General features: G+C 39.2%; 1 protein-coding gene across 4 annotated transcripts in view; it reads left to right on the top strand.

The window, feature by feature from the left end:
• Window positions 1-479: 479 nt before the first annotated feature.
• The window catches only part of tbc1d22a (TBC1 domain family, member 22a), a gene marked incomplete at its 3' end in the record, with an annotated part of 122,018 nt that continues 96,756 nt past the window's right edge, over window positions 480-25,741 (top strand). For all 4 annotated transcript variants that reach the window (XM_079262904.1, XM_079262905.1, XM_079262906.1 and 1 more), the window contains exons 1-5: window positions 480-617; window positions 1,078-1,134; window positions 3,441-3,624; window positions 3,772-4,021; window positions 7,454-7,636. In XM_079262904.1, the coding sequence (XP_079119030.1) occupies window positions 556-617; window positions 1,078-1,134; window positions 3,441-3,624; window positions 3,772-4,021; window positions 7,454-7,636 (736 nt within the window). In that variant the 5' untranslated portion in view covers window positions 480-555. The remainder of the gene's footprint in view (window positions 618-1,077; window positions 1,135-3,440; window positions 3,625-3,771; window positions 4,022-7,453; window positions 7,637-25,741) is intronic.

The following is a 25,741-nucleotide window of genomic DNA, read 5'->3' as shown; positions in this document are numbered from 1 at the left end:
TAAGAACACCATAAAACCCGAAATCCCTAATTATTAGGGCACCTACTAAAACAAAACTCGGATCTTTAAAAAGTCTTGTTTCATAATAGAAAAAGTCTCATCCTTCGATACATGTATCTGATTTATTTCCTACATCTTTTATACATTTTTAACCAAAAATACCACAGAAATTTAAGGCATCTGTCTCTAGCACTGTGATGGTAATGTTTAATAATGAGGCCTGAATACCTTCGTCTCCTCTGGTCCTGATGCTGGTGGTCTCTTGATTGACACACAGATAGTTGTTTCTGTCAACAAAGCAGACTGTGAAGCATGACGTCAGCTACTCCTCCGTCTGTTGAGCAACCGAGCTTACTTCTGATTGGCTCACAACAAGGAAGAGCAGCTCTAGCCAATCATCGTTGCGTTTATTCGCCTCCTCGGCAGTATCATCATGGCAGCTTTCTGAGTTTTGGAGGAGGGGACCTGGTGTAAATAAATACAAATTCAACAGTTTAGAGACTACGACAGCGTTTGGGTTTTCGAGCCTGGGACTTATCGGACTGTGGGGAAAAAATGTCGAGTGACGGAAATAAAAAACAGTTCTGGAAAAGAGACGCAGCCAAGGTTCCTGGCAGGTGAGTGACGTGTTCCCTCTTGTTGGCTAGCTTAGCCTGACTAGCTTAACTCCACTGACGCTGTGCTGCTTTCAAACGTGATTTTAACATTGTTGGGAAGTTTACTTATACTGCATATAGTTACATCTGCGAGCTTCAACTGATATTATGTAAAAGTGTCTGATGCTAATCGGTGTTAGCACACACAGTGTATACTTCCTGCTAATAGCTGCGCTGCTAACAGTGGCTAACAGTTAAACAATTTATCTCCCTACATCGTCAAAATGTTGTAACTAATTGCACAATTACTGTGCAAGTTTAAACTAGCTGCAGTCAAAACAAATCAAGTTTCCTTTTATTTACCACTAATTGCATTTCTGCTGTTTTTGTCAGCATTGTTTTGAACAAGTAAATGCTAACATGGTTAGCTATGTGAGAGATTAGTCCATTCATCACCAAGATTTCTTTCTCACTTCTTCAGCATTCAGCATGTCTATGGCGCACAGCATCCACCCTTCGACCCACTCCTTCATGCAAAGTAAGTTAAATGTCCTTTGTCAGTGTAAGAAAATATCCGATGATCTTTCGGAAATAGTTGTCAGACTTTGGTTTCTCTTTTGCACCGGCTGATAAACTGAGTTTTATGTTACTGAATGATATTTGTGGCTGTCAGTTTCCTTAATAGTATTTCTTAGCAGTAAGAGAGGTGGCGGGTTTATTCTGCATTAAAACATTGGATGAAAACACATGACCTTTATAATACAACTTCTAGTCTGTTATCTATCGTAATCTAAAAATGAATTTATGAAATTAATTTATGATTATATTAAACTTTTGGCAGTTAGCGGCACATATCTTTGCAGGTTATTTTTGTTTGGACTAGCTATGGCTGTCTCCTAACACAATATCCAGTTATAGTCTTTTGATGTTAAATATTTATACAACAAAATTTCAGAGTTATAAAAGTGGTAACTGATGACATACTCCACTTATACCTGTGTCCTGGTCAGGAATGCGGAAGAGTTTGTTTTGCCAGTCAACAGCAGCTGATGAATACACAAACTAAGACATCATTTGAGATGTGACTATAATTACATACAGCCTTTGCATGTATGAAGCCTTCTCTTCTCTTCTGTCTCTCTGTCCATTTCTCTCTTTTACACACATGGTTTTGTATCATTGTAGTATCATTGTAGAAGTGTATTGACTGCTACACAGCCTCACTTGAAAATCCAGAAATTCTTGTTGCACGGTCTTTCAAAGAAACAAATAGTAGTTTCAAGCTTCTCCCCATTATTCAGGAAAAAATGCTACTCTCAACACAATACAACTGAATACCTATACTAATTCTTATATCACACCCTTAAGATTTAAGGCACCGGTGCCCAAAGTCAGTCTCAAGGGTCGCTGTCCTGTAGGGTTTTGATGTGTTCCTGGTTTCCATTAAATGGACCCAGCAGCCAGTGAAGTTCTGCACAATGAGTGATTAGTTGAAGTCAGATGTGTTGAAACAGGGATGCATGATAAACCCTTCGGGATTGTGGCCCACGAGGACCAGAGCTGCACACCCCAGATTTAAGGGGTCCACAAGTTGACAGAATTCCCCCTTCATTTGGTTTATTTTGTTTTTGTTTTAGCACAGTTTAAACTGTCCTCTTTAATCATTTTTACCAGTGATAATCAGCTGCAGCTGTAAGTCTGTTTTTTTTTTTTTGCAGTATTTGAATTAAATAAGATAAATATTTCAGCTGTAGTTGAAGTTTCTGTCCTGTCCCCCATACAGTTGTTTTCAGATCATTTTATCCACTGCTGTTTTATTTATCACTATGCTGCACATCTTAACTTGATATGAATTTAATGGCAAGAGGACGTGTTGTTATAAAAACTGCCACCTGCTTAGCACTTAAAGATGCAGTACTGGATCTTCTCCTCTGACAAACGGCTATAATGGTACCGTGACAGTGTCTTGTCACTGTCTGAAACAATGTAAGGATTTGAAATGTTGGTCAAGATTTTTATTTTTTTATTTTTTTAACTTTTAGGATTCAGTAGTAGTTTTCACCCAGGTGAAATTATGAAACAAACTCAGTTACCAGATAAAACGGCATGCCTGTAGAACAAAACTCTTAAAAAGTACAGCAAAATAGTAGCCTATCCAATGGCCTCCAGGTAGCTCCTCCACTGCCAGTGCATTCCCATATGTAACCTTGCAGACTAAGTGTGTGCCTAAATCAATCTCCATTTAGATAAACAACATGCACGGCTCAAGAGATGAGGACAGCAACAGCAATGCCTGTTTTGAGGACAGACTGTGCAAAGCTGCAGCACAGCTGAGCCAAAATGTAGCCTAAAGGTCCATATGAAAACCATGTGCATAGCCTCAGTCAACACAGTGATGATGATGCACTGTTCTACTGTACTGGACTGAGGCATGAGCTGGATCAACAGGGAAACATCATTATAGCTAAATGTCCTTGGAAAGAAATATGACATCATTTGATGAGAAGACGTTTTTGGTTCGGGCTATGCTGAGCAAGACTTCACATGCTTTACAGGAAGAAGTCAGTTTGCTAAATCTCAGCGAGTTGTGGTTGTAATGCCATGCAGTCACTCAAGGAACTGAAACTCAACAGAGGCAGCAAGTTGATCCTAGTGCATACTTGACAATGCACCATTGGCTACTTCAAAAAACACAAGTGAAACTTTAAAAAGCACGACTGCAAATCTTGGATAGATGTTGTGTTGTTTAAAGGAAACAGTTTAGTCACAAACAAAAACACAAGAATGATTAACACATGATGAATGAATTCCCTTTTTCTCCTGCTCTTGCTGTCCGTCCTCCAGTCTTATTAAAGCCGGAAACAAACCTCCTCCAGCCACACCTGGCAAACCCAAGAAGGCAACCACCTTCCAGGAGTTTGAGAGCATAACGAGCGATGCTTGGGATGTTGGGGACGACGACGATGAGTTACTGGCCATGGCTGCACAGAACCTTAATATTGAGGTTGTCATGGAGACAGCCAATAAGGTAAACAGATCCATTGGCTTGATGCTTATTTTTCTTGTACAGTTGTTTTATCTACTACAATTACAGTTGATCCGAGTAGTGTAAGAGGTACTCTGCAAAACCTCAGGCTCACCTGTGTCCCACTTTGTGTTTGTGTGACCTGCACAGGTGATTGAGAATCACAGCAAACAGCAGGAGAGACAGAAGCACGATGACACAACAGAGCTGGATCAAAGAGAAGAGGACGTACAGGAGGAGGTGGCAGAGGAGGAAGAGGATGATGAAGATGATGAGGAGAGCAGGGTGGAGGAAGCAGATGCAGTCAGTCCCGATGTGCCATTTGCGTCACAGAGTAGCCCTTACACCGATAGCCGTCTGGTGAAGTCCCACAGTGAAGCTCCAATCGGGTCGCCTAAAGGTCAGCAAACTTGAAATGGAGAGAATATTCACACTCACACAAATATTATTTATGGTTTGCCAAGTTTCTTCTAAAACAAGCGAACATACTCACTGACTCGCTTTTTACGATCTAAACTTCCCAACCATGAAGTGTTTTCAATCAGCATTATGCATTTAGTTGTTGCTGCCTCACAGATAAGTTGTGTTATCAGTTATCACATTCAGCCAGTATTCAGCTTCTACCAAACAATACAGGTGCGCTGCAGCAGAGAATGGAAGCTGCTGTGATGTTGTGCCATGATTGGACTTGCTCCACACTGAAAACAAGCTCTATTGATTTCAGTTAAATTCACTTGAAGTTGCTGTCATTATTTTCACACTTCTTCACAGCTCATGAATATGATTTCACCTGCTTTGTTCTTTTCGACTGATTCTACCTGCATTGATGCACTGCAGTTTACTCGAATTATCAAATGAAACAAAGGAATAAGAACAATAAAAATAATGTTTTTTTTTTTTTTATTTATAAATTATATATATTTTTTAAGTGGTTAAAGATCTATGAAGTGAGAAAACATACATGATGGGACAATTCCCTGTGTTTCTAGTATCAAATGGTTATGGAAAAAAGGAAATACATTTTCATGAAGTGCAGTTTTCAAAGTAGTCCCAGGGGCAACTGATTCCTCTTGTCTTGCTTCTCTCTACTTTTATGTTTGATCATCAAATGCAGCAATAAGAGACGTCTTCCCTCCACCTTGTCCTGATGAGTTAGCTCCTGATTTTTGAGCGCTTTGTTTGAATCTCAACAAGTGTTTTTCTATCAGTTATTCATGTGTCACTAGATCAGACCTGTCTTGAATACCATTTCACCCTCTTTTCTTTTTCAAACTTAAAATGCGGTGCTGTCATTATGGAGTAATAATGCATCTGTATAAGCTGTAACTTCAGCATCGATGACAGATGCTGATGCTTTACTGTGTGAATGTTGCAGCTGGCTGTTGTTGTGGTTGGCAGGTCATTTGCTTTTCAGTTTGGGTATCTGCCAGTTTGACTGTAGCTGTGTTTAGATACAGATAGCATGAGCTGCACACTGCCTTCAGGCAGCTCCTCTTATCTTTGTTGTCTTCCAAAAAGACAACACACAGGCTTGCTTACAAAGTTCTCTCTTCTCTTCTCTTCTCTTCTCTTCTCTTCTCTTCTCTTCTCTTCTCTTCTCTTCTCTTCTCTTCTCTTCTCTTCTCTTCTCTTCTCTTCTATAGTGTCTTGCATAATGTCATCCGTCCGTCAAATACACACTACAGTAAGAGACACGGAGAAAGCCCTCTCCATCATTGTGTACTAGCAGGCGTGTGTTTTGTTTCTCCCTTTAAATGTATTTATTGCTTGTGACTAACAAATGAACATGATTAACTTCCTCAAACTTGCCTTTTCCATTAATTTGGCCTTTTAAAAGTTAACTTATTAAGTGGACATTTGTTATAATGACACAAAAGGTTCCACTGAGATAATGTTTTATTAACCTTTTAATTTTTTTGACGTGCAAATAAAGTGCTTGAGAACAGATTTGTAGCCTTTCCCATTCTCTTGTAAAAACGGAAAACGATATTAAAACCGGCAGCCTGCCAGTTTGCGTAATTGTTATGGAGTGTTTGTGTAGTTCAGTGGGCAGTGGGTGTTTTCTGGTTTTGCTCTTTCGTTATGAACTGTTGACTGGGACTCTTATGAATTTTTGGCAAAGTGCTGTTTGACTGAGAGAAAAAGCTGTCCTCGTGTTCCACACATCACCAACTTGGAGTTTTCTGTGTCTGTTGGTTTTATTTTGCGTGAATCGTTTTCGCAGTTTGCAGCACATCAGGGGGAACATATGGATGTTGGAAGTCTGAATTCATGTTTGTCTCTTCCAAAGCCCTGATGCTCAAAACAGAATTTCAACAAATAAAACTACCACTCTCTCCCTCCTCACACACACACACACACACACACACACACACACACACACACACACACACACACACACAGAGGCTCATTGCAAAACAAGCATTTGACAGCTGCTACATTTATTACCAGCTTGATCGATAAATTCTTGCAAAGCTGAACAATAATGTTACATTTAAAATAGAGGCCGACCTGTGCAGGTTTTTCTTCACTCGATGCCGATGTTTCATAATCTGTGTAGTCGATGGCAGCTGTTGTTTGTCGTGTTGAGAGTATTTAGCTTGCTGTGAGCAAACAGTAATTGATTCTTTATTAGGGAAGAGAGAAATCCAAATGAAAAACAAGAAAATGGGTTGCATCAAGAAATTAGAAATGTAAAGAGTCAAGGAAATGCATGTGTGCTTACTCATGCTAGGATTAAAAGTTTTTTTTTTTGGTTGGGATTACTTCATAGTGGGTGATCATTTAAAAAAAAACAAAAAACAAAAACGAAGAAAAAGTTAGTTTATTCCTACTGCACAGCTTTCTGTTCATGTCTGCTGAAGACTACACAGCATAATAGATTCTGTAACTTTCTTTTTAAACCTGCACATCATTTCCTGAATAAATGTGTAAATTTAATAAAAGCAGGAAATCAATGCATGTATGGTGAGATCCTGCTTTCAGTAGTTCTTGTTGAGATGTGACAAAATGTGACAGTATTATGTGGTCAAGCAGACGTTCACTAATCATGCATGGAGAGAATCTGTGGCAGCAGAAGATCTTCTCACGTTTGATTGACATGAAGGGTAGTGCCTGGTTTTTCTTTTTTTCTTTACTTTTGATGTTTCAGCAGCAACACCCCTGCTATAAATGGCCTTATTATGCTCAAATATTAGCTGAAGCACAGTATTAAATGTTTTCAAAAACAAAACAATAAGATGAATCGGTATGGATGGAAAATGAGGAGACTTTATGATTCAGAAGGATAATTCACACAGCTAGAAAGTCATCATAAGATCATTGATACTTCTTTTTGTCTGGACACAACTTTAACTACTAGGTTTCTTTCTCAGCAGAATATTTGTAACAATCTAAAATTAATTAACCTCCAATATATTTTAATAATGAACCAAAAAGGGAGTTAACTAAAAGGTGACGTTTACCAATGTATTCCCTAGATTATAAAAAGATAAACTTTACATCTGCAGATGTATTGCTTGCATTCCTTCTTTTGGATTTCTATCAATGTTTCATGATAAATTACCACATTTAAAACATGTGATTTTTTTTTTGTTTTTTGCTATTTTTTCGAAATTATTCAGTATCAATTTAAGTCAATGGATTAAACTTGTAATTTGAGAAAAAATACACTCAGTGAATCCGAGCAACATCTCCTAAATTAAATTCCCACAGTTTTACTTTATTTCTGCACATATATAAATGTAAACGGAACAGCATTAGCCAGCATCCAACCATTTGGTTTGTGGGTGTTTTTATTTAATTCACTTTTGTCTCATTTCTATTTTACCAGATGCAGCAAGTGAGCGTGCAGCCCTCCACAGACAGCAGTCTCTGCCCCACCGGCCACCCGTCATCCCACTCGTGGCACGCATGGCAGACCAGAACACATCCGGTACCCCTGCCATGACAGAGAGGGAAGCGTCCCGTCTGGATAAGTTCAAACAATTGCTGGCTGGTCCCAACACAGATCTGGGTAAGAGAGCCTCACTCGAGCTGTGGTGTTACCAAGCTTATTGGAATTACTGCTCACTAACTAGCTGTATATTTCTGAGTCTTTGTCAAGTTATTATTTTCTCTTTACTTGTTTATTTCCTCTCACTCTTTTGCTTCTCACTCTGTCAGCCAGCTGTGCTGCGATGTTAACGATGCTGAGGGGGGGGATAGTCATCTAGCCATCTGGCCTTACAGATTACTAGGGAGGGGGGGTTGCTATCAAAACAAAAAAAGCAAATGACAGGCCTTTGTTCTAAGCAAACGACAGGCCTTTATTGTTTATCCAACCCTAGAGACTTCCCAACCCGAGTCGCCATGAAACCCTTGTAGGACCTCTCTCTTTACATTTGACTTTGTGTCCTTTGAAACTAACTTTTAGTAACCAACCAACTTGTTGCATTAATACCTTTTGTGTCAAGAAGATAAGCGAACTCAGGGCTTCGAAACACATGCTGAGTTTTGGGATCGAGCCCAGTTTCCATTACAGCATATTGTGTGTAGCAGTGGTTATAAAAGCAGACAGAGCAATAACAGCCTTCATTCTATGGAGTTATGTACAATTAGGCTGCATTTCTACTCACATGGTATCTGTGCGAGGTGGGGCTGATGTAGCCCACGCTGGCGAAATGTAGTCTCGCATGCAAGCATATGGTTATGGCATCATGTTGCAGTTTGATATTTTAAATCTGAAGGCGGCAGTAGTGCTGGTCTCGGCTTTTAAACTCCAATGGCGGCGTTCTTTCAATTGTTCGTGTCAGCAATGGCAGGCATTTCCTTCTTTGGAATAACAGTAGTGGCTTACATGGTGCAGTGTCTTCATGAGCTTGGGGAAGCAAACAGAGAAATTGTGCTGTCCAATTTTTCACAGAACTGACAAATAATAAGAGCAGTTACCTGCACAAGTTCAGCGAGAAGATTCACAAATCTAGTAAAACGTGATCACAAACTGACCGATCACAAGGGAGTACTTCCCTGTAACCATGCAGGAGTGTACGTGAGGTCTGGAAAAGGTACGGGGCAAGCATCTGCAGACCTATTCAGATGTTCTGGTGATACCAGCAGATGCCGTGTGAGTATAAATCCAGCTTTAGTGAAGAGCTTTGCTTGTTGGCTGGGTAGCAATGATGGGAAGCAGGATAGACAAAAGAAATGTTCAACATTGCAGTACATTTTACATTTGTTTCAACTTTCCTAAATGCAAACTGAGCCTAATTTATTAAAGCTGAAGAATTTATCAAGCATTTAGCTGGCTTAATAGACACTTATTTTCATGGCGAGTTGTACATTTTTATGCCTATTCTTTATCAGTGTTGTAAGAATCTCTGGTTTTTAATCTGTTGGAGCAGCAATGAAAGCTTCTGCCTTCGCAGCAAAGCCAACATTTCCTTTTCATCTCAGTCTCTTTTATGAAGGGTTTAAAGGAAATATTTGTCACAAAAAGCTCTTCATTATAAATAGTTGACAGTCCAGGTTGATAAAATGTGAGAATGATAAATAGATCTACTCAATTTCTACATTTTTCAAGCATTTCACATAGTTTTGCAAAATGAGCCAATGAGATGTTGGCAGAATTCAACTGTGTGAAGAGTTATCTTGAAGTTCATCTTCCCACGAGGCAGACACTTTTGATTTAATGCCTTAATAATGAGACTTTCTTGGAGCTCTATGAAGTAGTCACGAAGTTCAACAGATTTTTACTGTCATTGATGTATGACAGATAAGAAACTTGATGCCAGTATGTCATCTGGATTCTTTCTTTTATTTTCTTACACATAATATTCTGACTGCTGGATTTTTTTGTTTGCTTAGTATGAAATTGTTGTCCAATATAGGAACAGAGCGGGTAATTTCATAGTACGGAGAAGTCTTTTAAGAGCTCTCGGATCAGGAACATTAACAAGACTGAAGTGCTATAATTTAGGAAGAGTTTTCTCTTTAAACATGGTCATAAGGAAGCCCTGACGTTTGCAAAGCTGTCGGCAGTTCAAGGACAAAACAAGGAAATGAGCGCATACAGAGAGAAGTTGACGTGACGCGGAGCTTTGTAGAACTGACTGGCAGACAGTTTCTGATCTGTCTGGCTCTTTGCTGTTTGCTTTCTTTTCTGTTTAATCTACGTCACGATTATGTCATCATTAATGATGTATTAAAAGCTACAATTTCTGATGTAGGTTCACACATCACTGACATGTTGCATTCACTGAGGCTCAGCCACTTCATTATGATAAAGTTCCATAAACAAGAGATTCATTTTATAGTGACATGTTTCTGAGTCCTCATCCAGCATGAATATTGGTTCGCTAGAAGGAAGAATCAGCATTTAATCAATATCCTTTCTTCTGTCATGTTTTCTAAATAAAATATCTATGTAATTATGTGAAGCATGACTACAAGACAACGGTTTTCTTGAACTTAGCTGGTTAAAGAATTCTGCAAGGCCTCAAGATAAAATTAAGCCTGCTTTGAGAATTAAACTCAGAAGGTTTTGTGCATTTATATCAATAAAACTGACAACATGGACATCTTTGATTGCTAACTATGCCGTTTAAGTAACAGTCAATAACCGTTTTTACTTTGCAACACTTTTTCTGCTGCTTTGCTTTTATTTCTTACTTTGCCGAATGCACAGAGACACAGACCGGGAAGGTTACTTAAGATCCTTAAATGTTACTAGTAAATTTGGTTAAGAGGAGATGACCTTCGTCATCATTCTGCCTTGTTGTGTGAGATCTTAATAAACAACGCAAAGTTGTTTACAAGTCATTGGTGTTGGTCAACAGTGGTTGCGGCTGGCTCTAGCGAAGTGTATCTCGTACATTAGCTGAGTATCTCGAGATGTCAGCCCCCATTAGGGTCTGCCAGGCGTCACATGCTGACTGTCTAAATTTAGTTTAGTCTCTGTGCCATGATTAGATAGGCGAGCCACGCTGCCGGCTTCTGGCAGCATGAAAGATGAACTTCATTCACGGGACATAATTAAGTGAAGGATTGGAGGAGGAAAAAAAAAGGGGGGGGGGGGGGTACAGAGAGGTGATGGGGAGGGGGAGAAGGATGGGGCAGATAAGATAAGATAAGATAAGATGAAACTTTAATGATCCCCGCGGGGAAATGGGGTCATTGCAGCTCCAGAGAATGGAACAAGACCAGCATTTAGAAAGCCAAAAAAAAAAAAAAAAAAAAAAAAATTAAATTGCCAACATCCGGAGGAATTTTAAATATCCTATCCTGATGATTTCTCATGCAAAACTAAACAAAGCAGCTACTTGGGAGCTTTAGTGAGTAAGATTTTCTTTTAAAGGTAAGATGATCAGATGCTTCCACTCCTTTTCTTAAATAGGAAGGTCACCCTTCCTGTTTGATGCCTGTGACACATTTACACTCATACAAATTCATACACATACCAGTAGAGGCTATCAGCGGGGATGACGCCCCCTCGTGTAAAATTGAAATGTGACCGACTGTCCTTGATCGCAAAGGACGGTGACTGTGATGATCCATTAGCAGGTTCCTCTCTTGAATAGTGTAATTAATTGCACAGGCAGTCATGTTTTTGGGCCAAGCCCCTTCTTCCCTGCCATGTCGTTGCAGCTTCTCTAGAGTCCATGTGTGTGTGTATCTATGTCTGACTGTGTTGGTCAGCGTGACAGCCTATCACCAGTCACCCCTGGATGTAGTTTTCTAGCATTACATTGAGGGGATGTACACCCGCCCACCATCTCTTCTGCATACAGATCCTTAACCGGCCTGTCAGTTTTCTCGTCTTTGTCTCTTTGACTCTGTCCTGCTGTCTCCTCATTGAGCCTTGCGACAGGTTGTGACAGGAGTCTGTTTAGCATGTAAGGTCGTTTAGAAGGTGGTGACCTGTTGGTGTGAGAGAGAAGGGTGATTGATGTCAGTTTGATCTCAGCTAATTATTCCTGATGTCCTGAGGCGAGTGTGTCTGTTGAGTGAACATGAACATGTCACCCACTGTAAGCTCAGTCAGTGGGAAGACACTTCAACAAAGAAACTGTGGAACTGGGGGGGGGGGTTAAAGCCCAGTCCTATTTGGGCTTTAACTTCTTGTTACTGTAGTACTTTCAACTACATTCTGTTTGGAAGGTTGTGATGTTTGTACAAATGAAAAAAAACAGAGTAATTCTGAACCCTGAAAATGATTTGTTCCAGAAACAGACTTTTTTTTTTTTTTTTTTTTAAATCTTCATTAAGTTCATTTATTAGGCTTCATTCATTACGTTACCTCCTCTCCAGCCCCAACAAGTTTTCTTTGTAAAGTGAAACATATCTCCTCAAGCAAACTTTGTTTGGAAAATTACCTGAATTTTTATTTATTTGTTTTTTAAAATACCATTTAAAATAACCTCATTTGCGTTCTCTGAATGCTCGTGGAGTTCGAAGTTTGATTTCCTCCAACAGTTCAAATACACAGATGTTTGAAATTGTCATCCTGAAGTTGACATCGGTACTTCATCATTGTCTTTTCTCTGACTTGCAACCTGTTCAGTGTGACTCCCTCCTCTTGTCTAATGGCAGGTGTGATGGCCTCCAGGCCTGAACAACTCTGAATGGGATTAATTAGGCAAAGTGTGGAACGAGGTATCCTCATGTGATGCCACTTTGTCTTTGAGGTCTGGAAGTGGTTTACAAGGCACCTTTAGTTTAGTTTATAGTTACTCTTTTATCGCTTTTGTTCAGAACATGCTGCAGGTTTTAGGTTTCTGATGAAATTCTGACACTTCCTGCTTACAAAAGGATAAAAGACTTGTGATATATATGTGTATATATATGTGTGTGTATACATATATATATATATATATATATATATATATATATATATATATATATATATATATATATATATATATATATATATCTGTATTTGTCTGAAATGTTTTCTAAAGTTTATTATTTTAGAATTACTGTGCCTTTTTTCATATTTGTCAATGTTGTTGTAGCCACTTGGTTTATGTCAGACTTTGAGTCAAATTTTAAAATTCATACGTTTTTTTCTTTTTAATAGACTTTAAGGCCAAGAGCCAGCATCTGACATGAAGCTGGACTCCAAAGTACTGCTGTTGCTATGGCAATGATTCTCTTGTCTTTGCTTTCTTTGGAGTTCATCCTTACTCTCTTTCTCTTTGCCCTCATCAGTTCCTCTCATTTGAATTTTTCTCCTTTCATTTCTTTTAATCTTTTTAGTTTGCCCTTCATGTGTTCATTAAATGAGGCAGATTCGACCTCATCCGTGTACTCCCACATGTTCACAAACATACACTGAACGAATTGGGGCCATCCCCATAAGGAATATACAATAGCATAAAGAAGAAGCTGTAGGCTAAAGAAAAGAACAAAGAAAGAAAAACAGCAAACCATGTTCATCCTTATTGAAAACAACTTTCCTCTCAGTGCCTCGCTGCCTGTCAGTATGTCTCTCCTCTCTGTTGGGGGAGCTGCTGCTCTTTGTTCCTGCTGCAGCACCACAGCACGCTCCTTCATAACTACTGTCGTTCTCATTGCCACAACCCTGGTTAGGAGGCCTTCTACTTTCTGCCACGGTTTGCTTGCTCCACACTCAGCAACACTGCAATCTGCAATCCTGTTACACAGCAGTCACCATGTGATAGGCTTACCATCAGCACTGTTTGCAAAGTTAATAGACGCCATCAAAGTGTGAAGTGGAGATGTAATTCAATTTAACTCTGTCCTAATGGCTTGCCTTAAAGCACTGTTCATGTGTGATAATTTCACTGGTGTGTGTCATCGGCTTGGAAAGTAAAGAGATAATGCAGTATTAGACTGTCTAAGTAAGTAGACCAGTTGAAAAAAAATGGCACATCTACAAAGAGAGGGGTTTTCATGTGAGTCAGCAGGACTTCAGCAGTTTATTTGATAAATGCTACAGAGAACATGGACAGTTCTTTGTGGGTTGCTTTCTGTGTAGGTCTGCTATTCTTAGAAAGAGGAACTGGAAGAATAGTGGTTCATCATTTCTGTTTTTTTTTTCTTTTCATTGCATTGTAACCTTGCAAACAGTCATGGTGCATAAATGTCCAAATGTGTGTGTGCCTCATAGCTTGTCCCAAGGCGTAACACCTGACTTAATAAGCTTGGTCCAACCACCAGCTGTCTCCTATGTCAGTATCCTTCCAGATTGTCTGGCTCGGTTTATTCATATGTTACACCATGTGGTCTTTCATGAGAGTTGTTCATCCTTTCTTCTTTTAATCAGCTAGACTGAGCAAATCTCAGCTGTTAGTGTGAACACCTATCTCTGCTGGCCAATGTGAATTGTTTCCTCATCTGCAGGAGAAGACATTTTGTGTTCAGTGCCAGTTTTGGTTCAATTCCATAACTTAGGGCACATTAACATCGGCCTATTTGATTTGAATCCGAGTCCGTTTGCTCGGAAAGTCCGCTTAGTTTGGGGAGCTGTTAATGCGCCAAATGAATTCTGTTTTGGACCAAAGAAGTGGACTCGGTCAGCCTACAAATGCAGGTCTTGGGCTGTTTTATTGGACCAAATACAAGAAAAGGACTACAAAAAAAAGTCACTTCCTACGTTTGATGTAGCACTGCATTGTGGGTAAATACATAGTGATCGCATTGAGTCCTCTGCTTCGTCTGTTGTTCATACTGTGGTTATTTTTGCAGTGTATTTCTGCAGTATACTTACATGACAAAAAAATAAAAAAAACAATACAGCGATAGTTTTGTGCTCCATGTTTAACTCACAAGAAGAGGAGATGGAGATTTTTTCTTCACACAAGTCTTGTCTTCTCCTTTGCTAAATAGTAGGGCAGCACCACCTTTGGTGAGAATGGGGATATATTAATCTAATGGTTTGGCTCGTTTGACCAAAGTGTAGCGTGAAGGCAATCTCACTCCGCATGGATACACCCCCCTACAACTGAACCGAGTCCCCAAAAGGACCGAGTCTAGTGGACTTGCCTGATGTGAATGCACCCTTTGTGATAATGTTCAGTGATTTACTTGTGAGCAATTGAAGATAAAATGGCACTCAATAGGATAGCTTGACTAGACGTGGTGTTTGTATTAACCGTTCGATGATGTTCAGATATGCATGGTTAATAACACAGGCTAGTTACCCAAGATTTGGCTTCTGATTTCTTAACTATTGTTGGAAGTTATATATTTATGCAAAGTTTTTAATGTGGGTTGTTAATGCCTCATGCTTGCCTTGCATCTGAAGAGAGAAACACTGTAAATACGATGGCCATTGGCCATGGTGAGTCTTAATACAGTGTGCACAGACAAGCGAAATGTTTTAAACTACAGCTTTACCATAACTCAGAAAAGAAGAGAACAAAAAATGTCTTGAGAGCTTTTATTAAATATATCTAAAAAAAAAAAAACGTTTAACCCTTTAACTTTCACACCAACAAAAAGACCAGAGGAAATGTTTCTGTGTTTTTCCATTTGTTTTGGAAAAGAATAAACAGAATACATTTTTACCAAATAGCTGAGATCATAAAAATAAGAAATTATTAATTATGTAACAACGGTAAAATAATTGAAATTTGAGATGGCTCAGGCAGCTTTATTTCCACAGTTTTTAAAGAAATTTATCAAAGTCACTGCAAATTTACCTCTAGGAAATGCCAGACCACAACCTTAAAGGGTTAAGTAACACTTTCAAAATCTTATGCCAATATAAAGTAAAAGTTCAAACAATAACAATCAAATACATTTTTCCTCTACTATGGCATATGAGAAAATACTCTGATTTCATGTAAATAAACTTTATTAATGTGGGCTGTTTTGTTTTAAGCCAAAAGTCAGGATATAAACACAAGCAAACAGACTGAAACGCACTGAAAATATTTGATATGTGAAAGGCAGGCTGGGTATGACGTGGGCTACTTCACACTGATGAGCAAGGCAAAAGCAGTAGGGACGGACAAATGAGTTTTAAAATCTGTTTGTTCCACATCTGGACAGACTGTGTGTGTGACCAGATGGAAACAGTCACTATTCACCCCTGGGGGGAAGGTTTTAATCCCGACAGCATCTTGAGTCCTGTAAAGTGCAAAGATTGTCTGGTATTTTATTAGATATATGCAGTGGGCAAACCAATACCACATTTCTTGAAATGAGTTTGTTTAAAATTAAAATCAAATGATATATATTTATTAAGGGTGGGACTTTAGTGTGTTAATTACAATTATTTAATTACAGAAAAATTAAAGCGTTAAAAAAATAACGCGTTGAATAACAGAGCGGTTGTGCATGCACAATTTCCTGGTACACCGGTTACACAGATGCACACACTGCAGACGTTCGCAAAAACTTAGTTTTATGTCTCTATCTTTATTGATTTTTCAGACCCCTCCAGCAACTATAATTAAAGAAAAACCAACTATCAACAAGTTTAGACACTTTTTCTGGTGTTATTGAAGACTTTTTGTGAGTAACGTGAAAGCATCTCTCTTTTACTCTTCTCTGTTAGCGGCTGCTATGTAGCCCCTCCCACGTGGCTTTTTGAGCCAAATATTGGGGTGCAATTAAAATGTGATTCATCAAAACTAATTAATATCAAATCCTGTAAATAATTATATAAAATCTTTTCTAACATAAACCCTAATATTTATCAAATGCTAATAACTATATCAGAATGCACAAAATCGCCATAAAATGAACTAATTTTCTCTGTTTAAAAAATGTTTTCTTTCTGCATTCTGCAGTATTGTATGTTTAGATATTCAGTTGTTTTATTATGGAGAAATGCAAAGCCCTTGTATGCTGCATAACATACAACCCAGATGTCCCAGAAGTCCAGGAATTAGAAATAATCGCTGCTGGACAAGCTTGACTCTATGCTTGGATTTGAAAAATCACTATTAAACTATCTTAGGCTGTAAGTTCCTGTTGGCTTCATCAAAGCAGGATCATCCACATCTAGACAAATGAATGTGAAAACTCTTATTTCATACCGTAAGCACACACCCTCCCAGACACTCGTAGCATTGTCCCACCTGTACACTCGTTTGAGCTCTGTGTCCTCTCACAGCCATCTGGCCCATCCATCAGGTCTCTTGGGCAGGTATAATCCAGGGAGGGAGTATCTTTTTACAAGAGTCCCATTAGTTTATGAGCCGTCTGCTCCCAGGTGCCATTGCTTTGTCCTTTAGATGAGTTGGACCATTCAGGACTCTCACAAAGCATTCAAGGTTTATAGGAAGGAAGCTTAACTTTTTAATACACTGCATGATAAAGGTGTCTGTCCTTGCTGCATTGTTTGGCTGACCTCAATGGCCAAATAGCTCTGGATGAGACCTGGTAACAGACATAATTAATCTGCTTTATAATCAGTGTTTTGGATTACAGTGAGCACAAGATAAAGATGACCTTACAGTTGGAGCGTTTAAAGTTTTAGTGCTGCATTTGTATTTGAAAGCTCCCATTTCATAGGTGTGCATGGTAGGCTCATGCATAAACGTGGGTGTTGTTGCGTGCCGTGTGGTGTATTGCCCCAGTGCTCGCGCTCCGTATGGATGATGCTTGAATAGTGCATGGCTCCAGCCTGCCAACCGTCTTCGCTCATGCTCCCTTCAGCTCCCTGCTCAGCCAGCACTGACTGACAGCATTTCTTCCCTCTCTCACTATCTTCTGTTCTTTCTGCCGGCCTTCACAGAGCTGTGCACACAGGCAGGTGGGCTGACTGACAGGCAGGTAGACAGGTAGACATGGAAGAGATGCAGGTACACATTCTACCATAAACACTCACAGTCAGAGAAATATGCAATTTTTTTTCTTTGCGAAATCATTAGATTTTTATTCAAATTGCTTTGATTTTCATAAGCTTTTACTCAGTCAGTTTGGCTTCTGAGGTCCATTGTTTCAGTAAATTCATGTGTTCACCCCTTTTACAGTGTATGCATTAGGTCTGTCACAATAAGCAATAAGTCTGTTAATAGCAAGATGAAAAAAAAAAAGCGTGCAATAAGTTTCCCAGACACAATAATTTTGTAAATGCGATTGTCGCATTTGTTTTAAGACAATATTAACTAAACACAGCAATACAGCAAGCTTCCATCTGCACTTAAAACACAATCATCAAGTTTTCCCAGCTAGGAAAAAAAAAGACAACAATCTGCCTGGATGAACATACATGTTACAAACAATTAAGACTGAAATATTCATCAAGTGTAAACTTGTTCAAGCTATATTTTGCCCCTTTTTAAACCAAAGCAGTTGATGCGCTATTTTGATCCCTGTGCTAAAGTTTGTTCTTGCTAAGTTGGTTCAGTTTTTCACTGCTAAAGAGCCAAAACAAATAAACGTTATTATGTCAGTTTAAGTTTTGCCTCCCTCTCCTCCACGGTATTCTTAACTTCTCTAGTCAGTGTAGAGAGAAAATTTGTCTTTGTAAAGCAGCAACAGATTACATTGTTGGTGACATTTTTCCAGCATGCAGATGTCTTAAAGCAGCACAATTAAACTTTCTGACATTAAAGTGCTTGTTACTGACTCGTCTTGATGGTGCAATGGCATTTATTATGTACATTACTGGAGCTGTCCCAGTGCTGACAAACCTCACTTGGCAACTTTTTCTTCTGTAATTTCCTCACTTTATTGCTTAATTCTACTTTAAGTATCCCATCATGCAACTGGATATCAACAGACTGGTCATATTGAACAGACACCATAGGTGATTGATTAGAGAAACAAAAGAAGGATCTGAGAAAGAAATGGACAAGAAATGGATTAAGGCACAGAGCAAGATAAGACAGGAGTCAACAGTGAACTATATATTTTTTTTTTTTACTAACTGGAGATGGCTCTGAGTACAGTTAAGATGGATGGATGATTGTTGATGGATGAGCGCCTCACTGAGAAAATCTAGAAATCTAGAAAGAAAAGTTTAGTTGTGTTTGTTTAACATCACCTATCTATTTTTTAGACACTGTTTTCAACAATGGTCAAAGTCGGTTAATGCTGTTTAGAAAGCATCATGGTGAACATTGTTTATAAATGGTGCTGCAAACAGGATTTCGGCATAGCTTCTTGCAGGAGCATAAAACACCAGCTGCTGACATTAAAACATTCAAACTTTTTTGTGAAGTTACAGAGCGAATTTAGAAATTCTGTCAATGGGAATGCTGTTTTAAGCTGTACATTGGGTGGCAATCACAAACACTACGTAAACAAAAGAGAAACACGGAGAAACTGAGCTCAGTTATCTGCTGCTTTGACCTCACATTTATGTTGAAACTAAGTTGCAGATCAGCTTCAGTTTGTATCTTATCGTGTCTGAGGCAGAGAAAATAAACAAATTTAGAAACAATTTCTTTTAATAACTTAAAATGACATTTGCGTTTTATCATCCATTGTTGGTTTTCAGTTATTAAAAGCTGTTTCTGACTGATGAATCACAGTTTACATTGAAGCACTGAAGCTGTCAACAGATAGAAGGAACGGTAATAAGGACTTGCCACCTCAGTAATGGTGCCGAAACTAAACTGTCTCCAGATTAGTCGACAGTGAATTGTTCTTTCACTCTTTGCCATGAGTCTGATTATGACGTAGCTACCTTTCAAAGTACATTTAGAGGAAAACTGCTTCTGCACCTGTAGCCCATTTTCTTATCCTTTGACATATTTCTCTGTCTTTTTACACGATCAAAGGATATATGGTGCTTTGTTGTTACTTTCATCTTCATTTCTACATTTTAAGAACTTCTCCGTAACTTTAGCTAACTGCTAACGGCAGGCAGAATATCTCTCTCCAACTTCTTAGACCTTCTTAAACAAATCTCTGACAGAATGCCACCACAAAGTTGTGGTAATTTTCATGGATAACAGCAGTTTAAGGTGCCTTGAGTTGATAATTTCCGAGGTCCCGAGCCCACCGGTGCGAAACTAAAAGTTTTGTTTGTGGTCCTCTCGATGGAGCTTGTGGCTCATATCCCATAAATAAGAATCAACACTATGCTTTAAGTGAAAATGAAAACTCTAGCTTTAAGCGTGTTGTTCCTTAGAATTGGGAAACAACAAATGCTGTGTTGTTCACTTTTGCCTCCTTTTATCTCCCAATTTCTCTTTATGTGGATTCTTTTCTTTCTGTAACATCACTGACTTCCTTTTTTCTTCCAATCACAATTACCATGGCTGCCATAGGACTGAAAGTACCAATGCTGTTTTTCTTGTTTTCGGCTGGTGTTGTCAGGCTATATTCTTCTTGGTCACTTATATGTTTTACAAATAAATTAATCTAATTACAATTGTCATTGCTGCAGAAGTTGTTTTCTTATAAATGTCTGTTTTTGAAAAGTTGTATTATAGTCAGCTATTAAGAGAAGTGGTCCTCTGACCCAGATGCAGGTGGTTCAAATCCCCATGTAGAGTAAAAGAATCTGGGCCAGAGTAGTGAATAAGAGTGTCTTCTCCTTCAGTGGCTACAGTTTAGGTGGTCTTTATTGAGGCATTCAACCCCATCTGCTTCAGTGGCGCTGCTGTCGGCAAAAGTCCAGGACTGACTGCACCGGGAGACTTCGTGTTGCGATCATTTGACCTTTACTTCCTCTTATATCTACACACTTTGTATAAAACATTTGGTTATCTTTGCCTGTTAAATACATTCTACCAAAACACAAACACACATTGCTATATTTTACTCTAAATGTTTCAATTGTCATTGAGAGTTCATTCCATGGGAGAGTCCCATCGCAGAGCAGCTGTTGTGGGTGTTCAGCATAAGGTACATGGTGTCCTAATCACCCCCTATGGCCCCCAGCTTAACTCCAGCCAAGACAAAGTGGACCCAGTAAGTTCATGCATAATGGAATACAGTTAGAGAAAAGGCCAGCAGCAGTTGCCCTTGAGTTGCACTTTGCTGTTGTTACAGGTGTTTTTCGTGCCAGCGAGGAATATATTTTCCTCCAGGGTTGTGTCTTTCCCCCTGAGGTCTGCACCTGCCAGCATGATAAACACCTACAATACTGATCATACTAATTTCCAAGGAATGTATGTAATAATGTGATTCTTTACTAGCCCCCATTGGGAAATTTAGTTTGTGCTTGCCCCCGCTTGCACTTCTCTATGTGTGCTTTGAAATAATTGCCCGTGGGTTGAATTGACTGTAAATTGAGTTTTAGCTTTAATGAGTTCCCCTACATTGTTTCTATAGAGACCCGTTAAATGAATGTGTTCACAGTTTCAATTAGGATTTTTTTTTTTTAAGTATTACTATTAATAAAGAGGAGTGACAAATTTGTCAACATGAAATGGCTTGTTTGCAGTGATAACTCCAGTTCAGCGAAACTGACAGGACCAGCCAGTCCCTCGTCACCTCTGGGACAGTTGCATAAACTTTTTTTTTTTTCTTCTCCCACACGGTGACAAGTGCCTGCTGAGCAAAAACAACAGATTAATTTTCAAAATGTCACGAAATGCCTTTAATTTATTCCAGAGAAGCTGGGGCTTGGCTGTCTCATTCATAATGCACCAGAGATTGCCCTCGAGAGTCAGATATGTTTTCAGAGAGATGAGCAAGCCTCACACTAATGAAACGACATCTGCAATTTAGCCCATACACCAGCCATGCTCATGTCGCCCTCTCTGTCTCTGCCCACTGTGGGGAAATGTACTGTTATTCCTCAAAAAATGGCCCCAAAAACTCTTTGAAGAGGTTATTTAGGCAGAATAGTGAGGATTTCGGAAAAAGGTGGAGATATTCCCTAAGAGATCACTTGCTTCAGAATAATGCAGCACCTCTGAGTGTATCTCAGAGATTAATTCTGAATTATATGCTACATTTCCATTTGCAGATTGCTTCTCAAAGAAACCTTTTAGTCCAGTACTGATTAGAGCTCATATGACCGCAAGAATCTGATGACCGATTTATCCGAGTTGGATCTATAGCATCGTCTTTTCGTGCGCTATAACAGAGTGCTGCTTTGGGCTCTGTAAGTCATCAGGTCTCATGTTGGGTGAACTGTGATTTGGATTCTGCAGGGATCCACCTCTGGTGGTGAATGCCTGGAAGATAGCAGTTTGCTGGAGTAGAGGCTGCGTCTGCGCTCTTTCTTATATGATGTGCCGCTCCAAGTGATGAACATAAATGCATACCTATACACACATGTCATGCATGCACTCTTTTACCCACAAGCCATTCCTTCAAAAGTTTGATCGGATGAAGCGCTGTCTGAAAAGCAGCGCAGCATCAGAATGTAAAGGGTGTTGGCTGGGCTAATGCTTCATACTACTCCACTCCTCCTCTCTTTACCCTTATGGTAAGATTAATACCAAGTAGGTGAAATATAACATAGTTTAATTAAGCCTGAGCCACCAAGATTCATGGACTCATTTCTTTGTCTGACAGTCCAAATGAAGGTTCAAAGGGTGCAAGGCAAGAGAAGAGACATCGTTGATAGCCGATGGGAGCATAATGAATGTGGGGGTACATATAGAGTCCTGCAAATGGTTCCTTCATGGCGTCACTGCTGCAGGCTGACTGAAAGGGAATTCAGATGTATGAAAACACGGGCGTTGATTTAAAAAAGAGTAACAAAGCAGAATGCATTTTACAGACAAATCTTTTGACATGCAGAATGGGTTGTAAGTGATCAAATTTCTTCTTGCAAAACAGGATGTAACCAAACAAAACACTTTGCAGTGCAGAGACACTGCTGCAGTCCAAATCAATCTTGCTCCTGCTGGTGTCATTATTGTGTTTTCAGTGCAGATAACATGAGGCATGACATTTTAATGAGTTATTCCACAAACAAAGAAGCAAACACTAAGTCAGATGATTTGTTAAATGAGGATGTTCTGTTGTTTGCAGTCTACAATCTTGCTGCAAAGATATCTGCTTCTTCAAGCTTTGCATAGAATATTATACACAGCAGGATGCCACACTAAAGATGGACAGTTTGTTTCAATGCTAAAGATCAAATGCAGTTGATTGAACTATTATCAACATTTTTTCTACGTATTTCACGTTTTTTTTGTCTACATTATCCAGGCACATCTGCAGAAACTTAAGTCTCACTAAGTTGGCATTTATGCATGCAGATAGAGAGAAATGAAGGCCTGTAAAGCTAGCTCGAGCTATTATTAAGTTAATTTATTTTGATGCATAATGTGCACCTAATTCAGGGTCTCTGGTTCAACTTTGTCAATCCTGTGGTGTCGTCAGAAAAAATAGCAGAATCCAAACTTATAACACAGTTGAACAAGCAGAAAACAACAACACGGCCAGCCAACAACACATCATCAGTAGGATAAAACTAACCTCTTTCACTACAGTTTAATCTCAGCTCACATCTGTCCATTGTGCTGATTTTCTATAGCGACAGTCAACAAAAGTAGTGGGAGGGCATCACCAACGCTTCAGCCCCTCATGTACTACACATTTCCATGCATTGCTTTTCCTTTGTCGCCGACCTGAGATGCATAAAGAGAACAAGAAGAGATGCAGCAAGAATTTGTGAAAAGCAGATTTGTAGCTTTTATGGTTTGTGCTATATCTTCGAGTGTTTTTTTTTTTTTTTTGTGTTTGTTTTAAATGCATTTTATTTTAAATGCGACCTGCTGCTGCACAGATAGCCTTGGGGTAATCGAAACCTTCCCACACAGTGGAGCCCTGGCTTCTCAAAGCCAACAGAGCCGTGCACTAGATCACTGTATTGAATTTCTATAGAATTAAAGTTACCGGGGGACAAGGTGAGGGAGAAATTTCAAGTGGAAGATGCACAGGAACTCTGCTGAATAAATAGGTGATTTCATCAGTTGAACAAGCACTAATGCGTTTCACTCAATTTAGCCAATGGACTTAGCCCATTGCTATTTCCTATTCTGCTATCTGTCACTGGCTGTACATTGCATTTGCCTTGAAGAACAGGCAAGGCAGAGTCATTTGGCAGCACTAATCAATACCGTTCACTCTGTGCAAAGGGCTTATCAATTTCCAACCAGTGCTCTGACTATGAACTGAGAAGGAATTTGGTTTTTTCATTATATATATTTGTTTTTTTCCCCTTCTCTTTTTAACTCTAAAAGAAAAGGTATGTTAAGGCAGTGTCATTTGATTAGCAAGGAAATCAATTCCACCTCTTCCTTGTTCATTTAAAACAGTAGCAGTACAATTACAAAAGAAGAGATTTCCTCTGCGTTTTTATGTTTGCCTCAGTCTGGCTGTGGCACCTCGTCTTGTTGAATGCTAATGGGCGTTTGTAGACTTGCAGGGGCAGTGGGAAGGCCATCTGTGAATAATGGATGAGTCAATGTTGGCAAGAGCTCATCCAGCAACCTGCTGCTCTTCAGAAACACTTCTAAAATACAGATAATTATATCTTCACTATCCTAAACTGCCTGATCTTTGGAGAGGAGGTCACTCCATGTATTCATTTCCCTCAACGCTAGTTCCATGTGTGAAGAATACAAGACTGAAAAAAAAAAATAAAATTAAGGCACTAAAGATAAAGTAAGGATGCTTTCAGAAATTGTTGGACTGATTTGTTATATGTGAGCAAAAACCTTGTCCAAACAATAAAAATGAAATGAATGAAAATGAAATCTGATGTAGCATTTGGGACCATGGGAGCCGTAGCAACATCCGTAGCACTCAATTCAACTTTATTTCAGTTCAACTTTATTTATATGGTGTCAAATCATGGCAATGCCATTTTAAGACGCTTTACAGACAGAAAAAAAAACATAATGAAAGCCAATTCATAATAGCCTATATAAGGAAACCAACAGATTGAGTTGAGTCCAACTCAATCTCCCATCCTGAGCAAGCACACTGGCGACATTGGGAAGGAAAAAACTCCCTTTTAACAGGAAGGAAACCTCCAGCAGAACCCGGCTCTAGGACAGGCAGCCATCTGCCTCTGCTGTGTGGGGGGAAGAGGACAGAAACACAACAGGAACTGCTGATCCCAGCCAGTGAGACCTGCCGAGACAGGAGACATACATGTTAATGATGCAACACTGTTATTGGGGGGGGTTCTTTTGTCCCTTTGCCACTGAAAATCTGCTTCCTGTCAGTTTGTTCAATGGAATCTAAATATAAACTGCTTTATAGTACTGTGTACAGTGCAGCTGTGCCTTAAATGCCTTATGGATTGTGAAAGTGTGATGCCCTTTGATAATTTTGGGAGTGTGGCAATATAAGGCAGCTACTGCCTATAAAAAATAAACTTAAGTACTTGTCTTTGGGTAAAGCTTGAGTTTTTTTTTATTTTTTTTATTTTTATTTTTTATTTTAAAAACGTTTTTTTTTTTTACCATACTGGTTTCAAAACATCTCTTCTAAAACTAACTGAGCTCATATGACTTGGCATGTGTGTGATTTGCAAGCAATGCAGGCTTGGGAGCATGTAATTACACTGCTTTTGTGCATAAAAAGAAGCCCTCATTGCTTCATGATGCCCTAAACACAGTATGTGTTCTGTGTGCAAGAAGGTCAGTCCTGGCTACATATACACACACACACACACACACACACACACACACACACACACACACACACAAAAAGAGCTTTTCTCCTTCTTATTTTCATTTCTGTTTTTTTGATGAAGTGGAATGAGACCCCGCTCCTTTGTAGTGTTGTTCTAATGTTCAGTTAGCAGAAACCAAGCTGACACCAACACATGATGCTAAAAACACACAACACATAATACTTCCTCTTGAAACGCTGTTGATTCCTACTCTGCCTCTTTCCATGCTACTACTGTCTGTGCTTGTGTGTGTGATAGTGTGTGTGTATGTGGGTTGGAGAGAGAAGGTGTATGGGCTGAATAACACCTAGCATTAAGCCATATTTTCTGGGTCTTCATGGGTCCAAAGGGGATTACTCTCCACCAATTTAAAAGTTCAATTTGCACCTCTCCATCAGATTCATTTTACATTATAGCCTGCAGGCTTTCCCACCCAGCCTGGGGAAAATGTAGTTAATAATCCACTTCTAACCCATCATATATTTTCAGTGCAAGAAAAAGACAGACAGGAATGAAAGTTTGGACAGTGAGGATATATTTGGTTAGTCAGTTGGCTATTTGATTGACCACGCTGGATGAAGATGGTCAAGCATGGAGGATTGATTAACAATTTTTTTCAGCCGG

The sequence above is a fragment of the Telmatherina bonti genome (assembly GCF_933228915.1).
Source record: "Telmatherina bonti genome assembly, chromosome: 23".
Lineage (NCBI taxonomy): Eukaryota > Metazoa > Chordata > Actinopteri > Atheriniformes > Telmatherinidae > Telmatherina > Telmatherina bonti.
The sequence above is the reverse complement of the archived record's forward strand: the minus strand, read 5'-3'. Positions and strand labels throughout refer to the sequence as shown.